The 17,182-nt window shown below is 37.8% G+C and overlaps 1 protein-coding gene across 1 annotated transcript; it reads right to left on the bottom strand.

Annotated features, from left to right (window-relative positions):
• Positions 1-903: 903 nt before the first annotated feature.
• On the bottom strand, positions 904-2,626 carry HESX1 (HESX homeobox 1). Its single transcript, XM_078061605.1, has 4 exons — positions 2,470-2,626; positions 1,661-1,860; positions 1,267-1,368; positions 904-1,170 (listed from the first exon to the last, which is right to left on the bottom strand). Exons 1-4 carry the CDS (start codon positions 2,624-2,626, stop codon positions 1,072-1,074), a joined length of 558 nt encoding a protein of 185 aa, XP_077917731.1. The 3' UTR covers positions 904-1,071.
• Between the last annotated feature and the right edge of the window lie 14,556 nt (positions 2,627-17,182).

The following is a 17,182-nucleotide window of genomic DNA, read 5'->3' as shown; positions in this document are numbered from 1 at the left end:
GATAAAGGGAAGGGAGAATTCAACTCAATGCGCACAGCTGAAATACAGTTTCCAGGAGACCAAGTCAAAGTCCTCAAGCAAACATCTCAAAAAGAATAGCCACTTGGGCCTTCCACTAATTAACTAGAAAACAAATAACCAGACATCCAGTGGTAGGATTTCCTTCTTGTGATGCATCTTACCTGTTCTCATCTTTAATTGGCAGGTACAATGGCAAATGCAAGGAAAATACATAGTTTTTGTCCCAAAAAAGTGCCCTGATTATTTCCAGCAACTATGTCACAGCACATACAAAGGGCAGCTCAGTTACCCTACCTTCTCCGTCGACGATTTACTGTAATAACAAAATATGCAGTTGATTGGAAATCACTAAACTAGAAATAGATACAAGCCAGATGATCATTATTACTTTAATGAATGAAAGGAAAACACAACATTAAATAACTAGGAAATATTTTAAAATTTTGCATTTACTTCCAGTTTGAGTCTTTTTGCAATATAATATATATGAATATGACAACTGATACCTTTCTATCTCTACCTTGCCATTGTGATTTTGCTTAAAAAAAACAAACAAACTTGAAACTAGCATGCTAGAAGGATTTGTATTGATGGTGAGAAATTTTCACTGCTTCATGCCAGAAATTAAGAGAAACTAATAATCATGTTTCAAAATGCACTTGAAGAAAAGTAATTGAAACAGATCAGATCTTTGTGCTGTTCTTCAGATTATTTTACTTGAGTTATTTTGCAAATTGAATCCAGCTTGTGGAATCACCTAGTCATGAGTTTTAGCGAACTAATTAGATTAAATTTGCTCACTTAAAAAATAGCTGGCTTTTTATGAAAATTTTATTAAAATATATAGGAAAGGCCTTTATTGTAACTAAAAGTGCCAAGTATAATAGGTACCATGTTATAACAGTAAATATTTACAATATATTTTAGGGAAAAAATGACAACACTTAGATTAAATGCAGAAAAGAAAACATCACGTTTTTAACACTTGATATTTCCATTGATTCTTCATGTTCTGCGATTGTAAGATAATCTCACGTATTTAGTTTCTATCTATTCCAGGAGATTTGTGTTGAAATTTTTTTTCGCCATTAGAAACTGTGATTCTCTATGGGACCTTTTCAGCTTTGCACGCCGATTTTGGAACCAGATCTAAAATTAAGGAAAAATAAAATAGATCTCAGAAACATTATTTTATTATTCTTAACATTTCAATCATCACAAGTAACAACTAAATTTGAAAATTACCTGGATTCTGTCTTCCTCTAGATTCAATTTTCGAGCTAAGTCTTCTCTGATATCAATGCCCGGGTAGCAGTTAACTCTAAAGACGTTTTCCAACACTTCAATCTAAGAATAAGGAAATAGTTACATAAAATGTTGATATTTGGTATGTCATCATAAAATGGACTTTAACTTACATATAATTGCATTTAGATCTTAGGCAATTAATTTATGTATGCCTTTTTAAAAAAGTGACTATCCAGAAACTTTTTTTTTAAAAAAAACAACAACTCCGTACAGTCTATTGTTTCATTAACAAGGCTTCTAAACTGCGACCCCAAAGTGATTGGGCTTTTGCTCAATAGGGTGTCAGTTAAAGCCTTTATATTATCATTACTAGTTGAAAAAAACTTCCCACCTGGTTTTGAGTAAAAGCAGTTCTGGGTCTCCGGCCTCTATACCAACTCAGCTCTCTTTTCAAAGACAGTCTTTCTGAGGCTGAAAAGTAATTTTCGTATTTCAAAAATCTTTCTTCTGGTACTGGGTGATCCACAGTACAAGGGAATGAGACCCCATTAGGAAGGCTCGGGATATGCACACATAGGTTAACATCTTTCCCTAAAAACAGAAAAATAATTAGAAACCCCCTGCAATGAAGAAATAAATCGGTTCCTGAGACTGTTTTAAAAACACACACACACACACAAAACAGAAAAATACACTCCATCTTAGATGTTCAATCCTGTATTCCACAAAGTTCTAGAAGAAGTAATATCAGGAAATTGTCTTTAATTTTCCTACTGGAATTCTTCTGGGTTTCACAAAAGAACTGACCTCTCATCAACCAAAACCAAAAAGCAAACAAAAATAAAGATCCTGCCTTGGTGCTAGAGAACATTTTGATCTCTGAATGTCATTTATTTTTCAGCGAAAACATAGAATATGTGATGTGTCAAATAAAAGTGACCTGTTGAAATAAATGCAGCTTCTTGGCATTTCCTGTGAATGAACTTTATACCCGCTTGGGTCTGAGGCTGATATTCTTTTTTATTTCCTATGGAACTCATCGGGAGGCATTAAAAGTCCCGGATACTTCAGTTATATAATTCGATGAAATTGCAGTTTTTCTCCAACTCGATGTAGTATGGAATAAAGGGCAAAATAAAGACTGCAGACGAAAACAACAAAGAATTAAACAAACAAACAAACAAACAAATTGTGGCGTACCTGAGGAGCGGCAGGTGTCTGCCCACGGTCTGTGGTGTTTCACTGAAGGAACACAGTCTTTCTTCTGGTCCAATCCTAAAATGCTCTCAATTGAAAAGGAGCAAGGCGAGGGTTTGCCTTCCCCAAGCCGAGCGCTTTCCGGAAGACTGGGAGCCATCCTCGAGTGGGCTGCCCAGAACGACAGCTCTGGCCTCTCCTGCCTCCTGGCTGGCTCTACCCCATGTGTACAGGGCTGGGATCTTCCTGCAGTTCACCTTTTGGCTCCACAGACAAGGGGGCTGGATTTAGAACGTCACGAATTAAAATCCTGTTTTAGAAAGTTTTAGCATGTCAATGAACACTCGCCCAGCCAGCAGCTTGAGGAGTTAATTGTTTATTTGTTTGCAAGTAATTAGCAACTAATGGCTACACCAGGGGGGCCACCTACAGGGACAAAAAGTGTTATCTCTCCTAAGCAGAGCACAGACTTAACTTTCTCGGAAGAAGTGATGCACAAACTAGCACTCCTCTTTTATTTGAAATCATTAATGTATAAAATCACGCCTTTTATTCTGAAGTTTATACTTTCATGGACTCCAGTTACCTAAACATACAGGCAAGATAGGAGAGCAGTCAAGTAATAAATAATCTAATTTGAGTGAATTTTCTTCCAAGGAAATTGGAAAAAATAATAATCTCTTAATGCTATTACGGTAATTCCGATGAAAATGCCTGTTTTTCATATGCATATGTAATAGTGAATGTTGTCGATGAAAACACAATAGTATTTGGAGTGCAGCATACTGGAAAAGGTTGGCAATGTTATTAACACTGAGTGTAATTGTCTTCCAAGTGCCTGCATTAATTCATAAGGAACAGTTGCACCAAGTATTTTAAATAATTAATGAGCTAATTCCATTCTTTCATCTTTTCTTTTAAACGAGAGAGATACAAGTTTATATGAAGATCAGATGTAACCACCACCAAGCAACTTAAAAGCATGACTCTTCAAACTAAAGGGAAGAATTTCTCTTCCTACCATAGTTGTTTCAAAGACAAGAACATGATTTACTGTATTTTTTAAAGAATTTCCCTCCGTTGATTTTTTGAGGGGCTGGGAAGTTTTCATGAAGACAATAAGATTTGTGAAAAATAACCAAGAACAGAATATTTTCATTTCATCACCCTAAGAAAACTCGAAAGTAAGAGAGAAAGATAGCGGCTAATTGGGAAAATTTTGAAGTAGGTACTCCCTCCAAACGTGTGGTACTTTTACTGCTCTTGTATTCTGTTGCCCCCCCCCCTTTTTCCAGTACCTTCTTGATGATAAATTTAAGAGCTCAACTTTATCCAGTATTTAAACAACTACCAGATTTTTCTTCAGGGAAGAGGAAAAGTAGTCTCCACTTATAGAGGAAATAGCCTCTACAGGATGGAGCTCAACTTCATCTGATTTTGTCCTATCATGATGTCACAAATATTAAGTTAAATTCCTCCTTAAGCAACCTCTAGAACGAACAAAGAGTTCACATACAAAACATCAACGGGCACACAGAAGGATGGGTGTATAAATATAGGTGTAAAGCCATTCTAAGAATGAACAAACCAGTAAATATTTATGCCTCATGGAGGTTTTGTCTCTAGTGTCTTGGAATGTAGACTGTGCAAAGGAGGGGGTGACCTTACCCTGGGAAGACTTGGAGGAAGAGCAAGAATTCAAGACCTTCCCAGATTCCTTTCTTTCTTTTGAGACATTCATTCATTCATCCATTCATTGCACTGTTGGTTGAGTATCTATTCAGTACCAGAAATAACAGAATAGGATCCTTGCCTTCATGAAACTCAAAATGGTATGGGGTGAGGTGAGGGTGGGGAGCAAACAATACTTATAACAGTAATTATAAATGAGTAAATTATCTCATATGTTAACTGGTGATAAGAATGGAAAAAAGGAAATAGGTGAGGCAGGTAGGCTGGCTCATCAGTGCAAGAGGGGGAGATCCTGAGATCCTTACTCCCACAGATTGGTGCCCTCGAGGCGCGGGTGACAATGATGCTTACACAACTCTAGTCCCCAACTTCTTCTTGATCACCAATAACATTCCAATATCTTTACTCTGTCTGTGTTGACTTTATCTGGACTTACATAATACCATTATATATGGATGGTAGATGAAAATAAAAGGTAGGAAAGAATTTCTCTAAAAATGTCAGAAAACATTTTCTCATATAGTCATTCAACTTACTACGTGCCAGACACTGTTCTAGGTGCTGGATCCCAGTAATGAACAAGGTCATTTCAGAGAGTGATAAACTCACTGAGAGGAATAAACAAAATTTCAACTTTTCCCATTTACTACCTTTTGCCTTATTATATTATGTTTGTTTTCTATTGTCTGTTTCCTATCTCTAGGATTTTGTCTGTTTTGTTCACTCCCTAGCGTCCAAAAACAGTGGTTGCTCATACTGGATGAAAGAATCTTATTGTTTCTTTTTGCATTCCTTCAAGAAAAGTTGGGGATTTCTTTCTTCATATGTTTATTGGCCAGTATATGTTCTCTTTTGTGAAATGATGTTTTATGTCTGTCTTAGTCTGTTCAGGCTAACAATATACGACAGACTGAGTGGCTGGTAAACAAAAGAAACTTATTTCTCACAGTCCTAGAGGCTAGAAGTCTGTGATCAGGGCACTGGCATGGTTGGGTGAGGGCTCTCTTCCAGGTGGCAGATTTCTCCTTATCTTCACATGGCAGAAGGGGCTAGGGAACTCTCCAGGATCTTTTATAAGACACTAATCCTATTCATGAGGGCTCCACCCTCATGACCTAATCACCTCCCAGAAGCCTTCACCTCCTAATACCATCACACAGGGTATTAGGATTGCAACATATGAATTTTGGCGGGACACACACATTCAGACCATAGCATGTCCTTTGCCCATTTTTTTATTAGGGTATTTTGTTGTTGTTGTTGTTTCTTTTTTTACTTTCTTTTATTTATTTATTTATTTATTTTTATTTTATTTACTTTCTTTTTTTTTTAGAAAGAGAGGAGGCGCCTGGGTGGCTCAGTTGTTAAGCATCTGCCTTCGGCTCAGGTCATGATCCCAGGGTCTTGGGATCGAGCCCCGCATCGGGCTCCCTGCTCAGGCGGGAAGCCTGCTTCTCCCTCTCCCACTCCCCCTGCTTGTGTTCCCTCTCTCTCTGTCAAATAAATAAATAAAATCTTAAAAAAAAAAAAAAGAAAGAGAGAAAGTGCATGCAAGCACATGCAAGCGGAAGCAAGGAGGGGCAGAGGGAGAGAGAATCTTAAGCATGCTCCATGCCCAGTGTGAAGCCAGAGCCCTACGAAGGGCTCGATCTCACGACCCTGAGATCATGACCCGAGCCAAAATCAAGAGTCAGACACTTAACTGATTGAGCCATCCAGGCGCCCCTATTGTTGTTTCTTTAAGAATAAGAGTTTTTAGGGTGCCTGGGTGGCTCAGTCGTTACGCGTCTGCCTTCGGCTCAGGTCATGATCCCAGGGTCCTGGGATCGAGTCCCACATCGGGCTCCCTGCTTGGCAGGAAGCCTGCTTCTCCCTCTCCCACTCCCCCTGCTTGTGTTCCTGCTCTAGCTATCTCTCCCTCTGTCAAATAAATAAATAAAATCTTTAAAAAAAAAAAAAAAAAGAATAAGAGTTTTTAGGGGCACCTGGGTGGCTCAGTCGTTAAGCATCTGCCTTCGGCTCAGCTCATGATCCCAGGGCCCTGGGATCTCCTGTATGCTCTATACATCTCCTATATACTATTATGCCTATCCAGTGAATTTTTTATTTCTGATATTTTATTTTTCATTAATAGAAATTACATTTGGTTTTCTTTTGTAGTTACTATTTCTCCAATGATGTATGCTGTCTGTACATTCATTATGAGCATATTTTTACTTATGTCCTTGAGTATATTTACATTAACTGTTTTCAAAATTTGTCACCTAATTCCAACATCTGTATCACCCCAGGGTCTGTCTCCATTGATTGCATTTTCTTGTGAATAGGGGACACATTCTCCAGTTTCTCCATATGTCTAATCATTTTGGATTGTATCCTGGACACTGTAAATGATATAGTCTCTGGATTCTATTTTGTCTGTCTGAAGAATGTTGATTTTTGTTTATTTGTTTTATCAGGCTGTGCTCAAACTGTGTCTAAACTCTGTCTCCTTTGTGGTTGTCATCAGTTGAAATTTTTGTCCCAATCATTTTAGTAGCTGAGATGTTTGGTGTTTTCCAAAGGCATGCCAAATTCAGAAGTCAGCCAGAGTTTTGGGCAGAATTTATATGCAGCATTTGGGGCCTTTCTTTTATCTCTTTCCTTCCTAGGAATTCTCTGTCACTTCCTAGCTGCTGTGGTTGCCCTGAACTCCCTCCTTTGGTTCTTTAAGCCAGTTAAGACTGTGGATCCTCCCACAGGGTGTTGACTGGTGCCTGCTTTCAGACAAAAAAACCATAAAAATGGAAAAAACTCACCCAGTGCTATTCATCTCTTCTAAATGTCTTCTCTTTTTGAGTTTCTGCCTGTTTGGGGCCACTTTCCAGTACTTTTGGATAGTTTTTTAAAAATATTTTGTCCATGGGGCACCTGGGTGGCTCAGTCGTTAAGTGTCTCTGCCTTTGGCTCAGGTCATGATCCCAGAGTCCTGGGATTGAGCCCTGCTTCGGGCTCCCTGCTTGGCTGGAAGCCTGCTTCTCCCTCTCCCACTCCCCCTGCTTATGTTCCTGCCCTTGCTATCTCTCTCTGTGTGTCAAATAAATAAAATCTTTAAAAAAAAAAAAAAAAAATTAAAAAAATGTTTGTCCAGGGTTTATAATTTGTATCTTTGGGAGGTAGGTACAATAGAAGGTACTTCATTATTACCATAAGTGGAGCCAGAAATACAATTTTTAAAGGTAGGGGAAAAAAACTAATAAGTAAATTAGCAATATTTTATCATATATTTAGCAAAATCATAGAATAAAGGTAAATACACAAAAATCAACTTAATTCCATATGTTATCAGCAAACAACTAAACATATACCTGTTATGTCCCAGCGATTCCATTCTTAGAAAAATATAAACATATGTCCACAAAAAGACTTGCATGAGAATATTCATAGAAACTCTATTCATAACATCCAAAACAGGCAACTAGGTGTCTATCAACAGGAAAGTGGATAAGCAAACTATAGCATAGTTATACAACTGACTTTAACTCAGCAATAAAAAGGTATATAATACCGATATATGCAACAACCTTGATAGATGTAAACACATTATGCTAAGTCAAAGAAGCCTTATGCAAAAGAATATCTGCAGTATGATTTCATTTATGTGGTGTTTAAGAACAGACAAAATTAGTTTGTTTAAAAAAAAATCAGAAAGTGGAGGTGGAGGTGGATGAATCAGGAAATTTGGGGGGTTATGGCAATGTTCTAGATCTTGTTAGGGTTTGTATTACACAGATGTAGGCATTTGTCAATACTCATTGATTAGTACTCTTTAAGATTTGTTCCCTTCACTGTACATGAAATTTTATCAATTAAAACATAAATAAGTATTGAACTGTAGTTAATGACATGCATGTTGAAGGATTTAGGGGAGAAATATATATGCCTGCAATTTGCTTTAAAATGCATTTATTTAAAAAATAAAATAAATTGATGGATGGATATGTAATTATTAAACATTATAATTGTAGATCAAATAACTTCTAATCCAGTAGAATTTTCTAAGGTGATGTAAATGTTCTATATCTGCACTATCCAGTGTGGTAGCTACTAGACACATGTGGCTAATGAGCACTTGAAATGTAACTAGTGCAACTGAGGAAATGAATTTTAAATTTAATTTTATTGTAAGTTGTTTAAATTTAGATAGCACATGTGGCCAGTGGCTACCATATTGGACAGTGCAGACAGAACATTTCCATCATTGCAGAAAGTTCTGTTGGACAACACTGGTCTAGAAGTACAGAACAGTGTTGAAAACAGTGATGATGAAAACAGACCTTCTTGTTTTGTTTCTGACAGGAGAATAGTGTTCCACCATTTATATAAGTCTACTATTGGTTTCCAATAAATACTATTTATCTAGAGTAATGTTATAATGAATAGAAACACAAAATATCTGTAGTGCTTTATAGCTTCTAAGGCATTTAAAAATATTTGTATTTAGTCCGTTCACAAATCCTCTACTCTTTTGTGGCTGAGAAAACAGAAACTGAGAGTTCAGTTGTAAATTGCCACCAACTAGCCAGCAGCAGAGCCTTGACTCAATTTTTTTGTCTCCAAATTCCCTATTCTACTGACTTTATCAATTAATGGCCACTGTAATATGTTCATCAATGATCTCATGATATAAACATCAAAGGGTACTGATAAGTTAAGAAAAAGGTTGTGAGTGAATATGGTATATCCTCAATATCTTTTTAAAATTATTTATTTATTTTTTATTTTTTAAAAGATTTTATTTATTTATTTGAGAGAGAGAGTGCATGAGCAGGATGAGGGCCAGAAGGAGAAGCAGACTCCCTGCTGAGCAGGGAGCCCAATGCGGGGCTCGATCCTGGGACTCTGGGATCATGACCTGAGCCAAAGGCAGAGGCTTAATCGACTGAGCCACCCAGGCACCCCTATCTGGTTTTTTTTGTTTTTTTTTTTTTGAGAGAGAGAGAGAAAGAGAGACTCTTAAGCAGGCTCCATGCCCAGCACAAAGCCCAAAGCAGGGCTTGATCTCACAACCCTGAGATCATGACCTGAGCCAAAATCAAGAGTCAGACGCTTAACTGACTGAACCACCCAGGCGCCCCTATCCTCCATATCTTTTAACACTTATTTTGATGTAAGAAATAAAAGCCTGACACACTGACATTGAAAAGAAGATTCTAGGACTTATAAAATTGGACAGTCTACATTTTAAACATCTAAATATACAAGGTGAAGTAAAAATTGAGAGGTTTATGTTTTGTTTTGTTTTGTTTTAGTAATTTGTAAATCTACTCAGGATTGCTAACAATTTATTTTCTGATTGTGTATTTCAATTAAGTCCCAAATCATTAACATCAGGAAAAATGCTCAATGTCTTAGATGTTTTAGCAGAGTTTTACAAATCAGTCATACAATTATTATGCTCATGGTCTGTGAAATGCAATAAGCACTTTTGCATAGGAATTACACTGTTCTATTTGAGACTGCATTTTTTTAAACATTAAAATGTGTTTTCTAAAATAAAATAACTTTTTGCCTTTACACCTTCAGTGTCTTCTAGAACGGTGACAAAGTAGACATTCAATAAAATATTTATTGAATGAGTGAACAAATGGATGGATGGATAGGTGGGACTAGGAAGAGATGACTTGTAAACTGGACAGGCAAAGTAAATGCTGTGGGTTTATGATTTTTGTTGTTTAATGTGTTAAGGTACTCCCAGTTTCTCATGAACTACTTATGTATCACTCCAGTGTAATCCACAAATTAGAAGACGTTTTGGCATTCTGTAACTAAAATATAATAAGAAGGGAGATGAGGGACTTGTTTTAAAAATCAGAGCTTATGTGTGCTGAAACTAATATAACATTTTATATCAACTCTACTTAAATAAGAAAAATTAAAAACCTGAGTTTAGAATAAAACACTCTGGAGTCACGTTGGACAAACAGTTCATAGCTGTGGCTCTCTGTCATTCCTAAGGCCCTCATCTGTCACTGTTGTTACTTGAGACACATAATATCTTTCTCAGTGATTCAGGAGAGTTGGGAGAGTTTCATACACATTTCTCTCTCTCCCAGCACCCATCACAGTGCCTGTCACACAGGAGATAATAAATAAAGCTTTGTTGAATAAGTTCACTTTATTTATGACATTTAAAAAACACCTCAGCCTTTATTCTTCTCAAATCTCAAAAGAGTACAGTTTCTTATTCTTACATTTTGAAATCAGTTAACATTCTTTTCAGTAAAGTATAGTGCCTTGCACATATCACACTCTTGACTTTATTTTTTTTTAAGATTTATTTATTTAGAAAGAGAGAAAGAGAGAGGGAAGGGGGCAGAGGGAGAGAGAATCTCAAGCAGAAACCCTGCTGAGCTCATACCCTTGATTTTAAAATTTTCATATAAAATCACCTGAAACACAAATGCATTTTTTTCAAAGATCCATTCAACATCACAGTACATAGAGTAAGATATGATTACCTCCTTCAATTTACCCCATTTTTACTCCCCAACCTACTATTGGCTTCCATTACTAACAGTTTATACTTCTCCTTCTTGCCTTTTTGAAGTACTTTGATATAATAGGTGGATGTGCACACACATATTTTTATCCACACGGAGTCAGACGTATGTATTGTTCTTCAGTGGGTCTCCCCAACGTCGACAATGACACGTCAGCACATATAGTTCTACCTCACTCTTCAACAGCTGCTTGGCACTCCATCAGGTGGATAAACCATAATTTATTGAATTATATCCTTGATGATGGGCACTTAGGGTTCTCTCCAACTTTTTAAACTATAATAAACACTATAGCAATGAATACTTTGTACATACATTTTAGCATACATGCAGGAGTATTTCCACGAAAAATTTCTTTGAAGAGTATATTAGTTTTTGGTGGTGGTGTCATATTTCCTTATAAGAAATCTTTACCAATGAACACTCTCACTCAGTCTAGTCCTTGTGGGAACAAGAAAGCTCAGAGCTGGCTAAATCAGACACAGGTTATCCCCAGACACAATATTCAAAGACAAAACAGTTTTGCATTTAGGGCTCTGAGGGGTTCAGGCCAATACTTTAGTATCATTTAGTCTAAATAATCATTGCAGATTAAATAAGAGTGTCGGCCAACCTGAAGACCTGATGGTTACTTATGTCACTGTTTCTGGAGCATGAATGTTATGGTTCTTATTAACTTAAAAAAAAAAACAACCAACCTTTTGAATCACAGCAAACATTTATTAAACTCCAGCATAGGGCGCCTGGGTGGCTCAGTTGGTTAAGCGACTGCCTTCGGCTCAGGTCATGATCCTGGAATCCCTGGATCGAGTCCCGCATCGGGCTCCCTGCTCAGCGGGGAGCCTGCTTCTCCCTCTGACCCTCCCCGCTCTCATGTGCTCTCTCTCTCTCATTCTCTCTGTCTCAAATAAATAAATAAAATCTTTAAATAAATAAATAAATAAATAAATAAACTCCAGCATATACCAAGGGTACACTAGGTAGCCAGGAGCTGAAATGGTTTCTGTCCTCAAGAAACTGATGATCAAAAAGATAGTAATTAACTTTGTTAGGTGTAGCTAACTGAACATAAAAACAAAACAAAAAACAAAAAACTTTGTTAGGTGTGAGACTGATTATGGTTCTGTAAAAAAAAAAAATCCTTGTAAAAAGAATTTTACTTTAGTATTTATAGGTAAAATTTCAAGATGTGTGGGTTTTGCTTTACAGTACTTCAGGAAAACAAGAAAACAAAGAGAATATTAGAGCAAGTGTTACAAGATGGTTAAGTGTTGAACTGGAGTGATGGGTATATGCGGATATAGAGATATAATGATGTGGATTCATTATTCTCTCTACTGTTTGTGTTTTTTTAAGGTTTTATTTTATTATTTTTTTAAGATTTTATTTATTTACTTGACAGAGCGATAGAGAGCACAAGCAGGCAGAGTGGCAGGCAGAGGGAGAGGGAAAAGCAGGCTCTCCGCTGAGCAGGGAGCCAGAAGCGGGGCTCAATCCCAGGACCCCAGGATCATGACCTGAGCCGAAGGCATCTGCCCAACCGACCGAGCCACCCAGGCACCCCAAGGTTTTATTTTTTTAAGTAATCTCTCCACCCAATGTGGGGCTTGAACTCACAACCCCAAGATCAAGAGTTGCATACTCTACTGACTGAACAAGTCAGGCACCCCTCTCTCTACTTTTATAAATATAAATAATAAAATAATAAAAATAATAAAATTCTTAGTCTTCTAGGAACACCAATACGTAAATCCAAAATTTCAGTGTAAGAATATAATAAAGATATATACACAAGAGCTTATGAAAGCAGAAAAGGGCCCAAATCTGTTTGGGTGAGATTGAGCAGGACTGAGAGTGGGTAAGAGCCCAACTCTCATATCACACTACCTGGGTCCAAATTCCAGTACCTCCTCTCTTTAGCTATGTGACCTTGGGCATGTAACTTAGCCTCTCTGTGCTCAGTTTTCTCTATAGTAAAATGGGGATAATTATAGTACCTAATCAAGGATCAAGTGAGATAACTTGCAAAGCCCTTGGAATAGTGCCTGATACATAGTAAACATTAAACTGTTTGCTATAATTTATTACCATTATCACTGTTATTATGAAGGCTTTTCAGAAATGTTTTGAGGCAGAGATGTTTCAAGAAAAGCAACATAACTTAAGGCCAATCAGGTGTAGGTGTGTGTGTGTGTGTGTGTGTGTGTGTGTGTGTGTTGAGGGGAGGTGGAGGGAGGAAGTTAACGTGATTCCCATATTTCTAGCTTAGGTGACCATTTGGATAATGACATCATTAACTAAGAAGGGAATATAGATGAAGGAGAGTTTATAACTTGCAAATTGTAATTTTTAAAAAGATTTTATTTATTTATTTGACAGAGAGAGACACAGCGAGAGAAGGAACACAAGCAGGGGAGTGGGATTGGGAGAAGCAGGCTTTCCATGGAGCAGGGAGCCCAATGCAGGGCTCGATCCCAGGACCCTGGGATCATGACCTGAGCCGAAGGCAGACGCTTAACGACTGAGCCACCAAGGCGCCCCTGTATTTTTTTTAAAATATTTTTTATTTATTTATTTGAGAGAGAGAGAACATGAGCAGGTGGAGGGGCAGAGGGAGAGGGAGAAGCAGACTCCCTGCTAAACAGGGCGCCTGATGCCGGACTCGATTCCAGGACCCTGGGATCATGACCTGAGCTGAAGGCAGACACTTAACAGACTGACCCACCCAGGCGCCCCGCAAATAGTATTTCTAATCATATAAACAAATGAGCAAGTATATAGCAAACTGAATTACCTCAGAATTAAAATATAGTTCTCAGAATGAGAAGGTAAAATACTAATGACAGTTGGCAGCATGAAATGTAAAGTGATAAACATTCTAAAAATACAGGGGCCCCAAGGTGGCACAGCCAGTTAAGCGTCTAACTCTTGATTTTGGCTCAGGTCATGATCTTGGGATCGTGGGATTGATCTTGGGGTTCTGCGCTCAGTGTAGATTCTGCTTGAGATTCTCTCTCCTTCTCTCTGCCCCTCCCCCCCATGCTCTCTCTCTCTCTCAAATAAATAAATCTTTTTAAAAAAATAAAATAAAAAGGGGCGCCTGGGTGGCTCAGTCGTTAAGCGTCTGCCTTCGGCTCAGGTCATGATCCCAGGGTTCTGGGATAGAGCCCCGCATTGGGCTCCCTGCTCAGCGGGAAGCCTGCTTCTCCCTCTCCCCCCACCCCCCCACTTGTGTTCCCTCTCTCGCTGTGTCTCTCTCTGTCAAATAAATAAATTTAAAAAGAAAAAAAAAGAAAAAATAAATAAAATAAAAATACTTTAGGGGCTAACTTTAGAATAGTAAACATTATTGTTTTTTTAAAGATTTTATTTATTTATTTGAGAGAGAGAGAGAGCATGAGAGGGGGGAGGGTCAGAGGGAGAAGCAGACTCCCCGCTGAGCAGGGAGCATGAGGCAGGACTCAATCCCGGGACTCCAGGATCATGACCTGAGCCAAAGGCAGTTGCTTAAGCCCAGTAAACATTATTGTTATATACCTCACACACATAACCTAAATAACTGAGGTCATTTTAGTACTAGAAGACACCTGGAAATAACATTATTTCAGAAATCTAACAACTCAGATATTAGTGGAATTGCCTTAAAATAAATATATATTTCTCAAAAGTTATAATCAAATAAGCTGTCATGGTTACTGATGAATCCTTCCACGTAGGTACTACCTGAGAATTCTCAGAGGTGTTTGGGTCTCCATTAAAGCAGATACTCTTTGGGGGATAGGGGCAGAAAAGAGCAGAAATAATCTCTGGAAAATTTTACTTTGAGTGCCCCAAAGTCTTATCCTTTACCCACAATCTCCTCTACAGCCATGAGATCTATTTACTTAATAATCTCTCGTTAGAATTTGAAAAATTTTAAGGAAAAAATAATTTAGTAATGTATCATGTCATTGGTCTATTCATGATTATAACTATTGCCAGTTTCATTTTTAATATTTTCTATTTAATTTAGAAACAATCTCAAACCTACAGAAAAGTTGCAAGTACAGTACACACTTTTTCTCTCCAATCGTTTGAAGTAGTTGCTGATATGATGCTTCATCACCCCTGCATACTTCAGTGTGTTTTTCCTGCAAGCAAGGACATTCTCCTACACACTCACAAGAAGAGCATCTAAGTCAGGAAATTAACATTGATTTATGGCTATCATCTAACCATCAGACTCCATTCAGGTTTCACCATTGTCCCAAATAGCATACTTTAGAGTAAAAGGATACAGTTCAGAATCACACATTCCTTCAGTTGTGTCTCTTTAGTCTCATTCAATCAGCAACAGATGCTCAATATTTCCTTGATTTTTCATGACCTGGACACTTTTGAAGGTTACAGTCAACTACTTTGTGGAACATCCTTCACTTAAAGTTTCTGTGATGTTTCCTCGTGATTAGGTTCAGGTTAAGCATCTTTGGCAGGATGTCACAGAAATGATGCTATGTTCTTTTCATTATTTGCTATCAGACAGAACATGACTTCTATTTGTCCCATGTGATGTTTAACTTTGAGCATTTGATTAAGATGCTTCCCCACAGTAGGGAGGTTCCTCAAAACGTTGAAAACAGCATTACCCTACGACTCAGCAATTGCACTACTGGGTATTTACCATAAAGATACAAATGTAGTGATCCGAGGGGGCACCTGCACCCTAATGTTTATAGCAGCAATGTCCACAATAGCCAAACTATGGAAAGAGCTCAGATGTCCAACTACAGATGAATGGATAAAGAAGACATGGTATAGGTGTGCCTGGGAGGCTCAGTCAGATAAGTGTCTGCCTTCAGCTCGGGTCATGGTCCCGGGGTCCTGGAATCAAACCTCACATCGGGCTCCTTGCTCAGTGGGGAGCCTGCTTCTCCCTCTCCCTCTCTGCTCCCCGTGCTCATGCTCTCTGTCAAATAAATAAATAAAATCTTTAAAAAAAAAGTTGTGATATATATATGTATATATATGTATATATGTGTATACGTGTATATATATATATATATATACACACACAATAGAATACTACTCAGCCATCAAAAAAATGAAATCTTGCCATTTGCAATGACGTGTATGGAACTAGAGGGTATTATGCTGAGTGAAATAAGTCAATCAGAGAAAGACAATTATGATCTCACTCATATGTGGAATTTAAGAAACAAAATAGAGGATCATAGGAGAAGAGAGGAAAAAATAAAACAAGACAAGATCAGAGAGGGAGATAAACCATAAGAGACTCTTAATCATAGGAAACAAACTGAGGATTGCTGGAGGGGAGAGAGATAGGGGGATGGGGTAACTGGGGGATGGGCATTAAGGAGAGCACGTGGTGTAATGAGCACTGGGTGTTATATAAGACTGATGAATCACTGAACTCTACCTCTGAAACTAATAATACACTATATGTTAACTAACTGAATTTAAATAAATAAAAAAAAAGCACAAAAACAAGGCATGCATGTAATAGCACCAAAGAGTTCATTTAACTTTCTCCCTGTCCATATTTGTAATTCCCTTCTCTGACAGTGAGAAATCTGGTTTCCATTATCCTCAATATATTTCCTTATTTGATGTATCCCCCTATGTAACCAAACTTGCACTGTTACGACCCTCTCTCTGAAGAGATGCCCTACTCCCTCTGAGGGAAGGAGCTCTGACATCTCAACACTCTGTTCTGAGCCTTTGTAGCTCACCCACCTTGTCCAGACTCCTACTTCATTTGGCCCCACCTAATGGCTTGAGAACTGAATTATTCAGGAAGGGAAGAGTAAAATCATACAGTTGTTTTTCACATGCATTCACTGTCTTCTGTTATTAAGACATTGCTTTTGACCCTGTATACAGAATGTGATTTAGCTAAATCACTGATGTAATTTTTCTTTTAAATCACCATATCTCAAAAAACATGGGGTTTACTTAGGACAGTGTTAATTTGTGCATAATTTATGATATATCACTAATTCATTCAGCTTCCCCAACATCTGTTTCAAATGTGATTTGTTTCAAATCACAACCTCTATAAAGGTGTTTTTAACCAAAATCGGGGTAAAAGTCAAAATCCTCACATAGGCCACAAGGCTTTATGTGATCTGGCCTCCTCTTCCTCCCTCTTCCCCCTCAACCCTCTCCCCTGGCTGCTCCTTTCCTGCCACCCTGGTCTCTATGAAATTCTTTTTTTCATTTGTATTAAGTATAGTGGGCATACAATGTTATATTCATTTCAGGTGCACAACATAGTGATTTGACAATTCTATACATTATACAATGCTCCTCACAAAAAGTGTAGTTACCATCTGTCACCATACAAAGTAATTACAATATTATTGACTATATTCTCTATGCTGTACTTTTCATCTCTGTGACTTACTTATTTTATAACTGGAAGTTTGCATCTCTTAATCCCCTTCACCTATTTCTCCCATCTCCCAACCACACTCCCTTCTGAC

Source organism: Halichoerus grypus, chromosome 1 (genome assembly GCF_964656455.1).
Source record: "Halichoerus grypus chromosome 1, mHalGry1.hap1.1, whole genome shotgun sequence".
NCBI lineage: Eukaryota > Metazoa > Chordata > Mammalia > Carnivora > Phocidae > Halichoerus > Halichoerus grypus.
This window is presented reverse-complemented; position numbering and strand designations above follow the sequence as displayed.

Bases quoted from the DNA above. Each gene is read 5' to 3' on its own strand.
- HESX1 (XM_078061605.1), bottom strand. From the start codon at position 2,626: ATGGCTCCCAGTCTTCCGGAAAGCGCTCGGCTTGGGGAAGGCAAACCC. The intron at 1,369-1,660 runs GTGGGAAGTTTT...CCTTATTCTTAG, and splicing joins CTGCTTTTACTCAAAACCAG to ATTGAAGTGTTGGAAAACGT. The intron at 1,171-1,266 runs GTAATTTTCAAA...CCTTAATTTTAG, and splicing joins TAGAGGAAGACAGAATCCAG to ATCTGGTTCCAAAATCGGCG.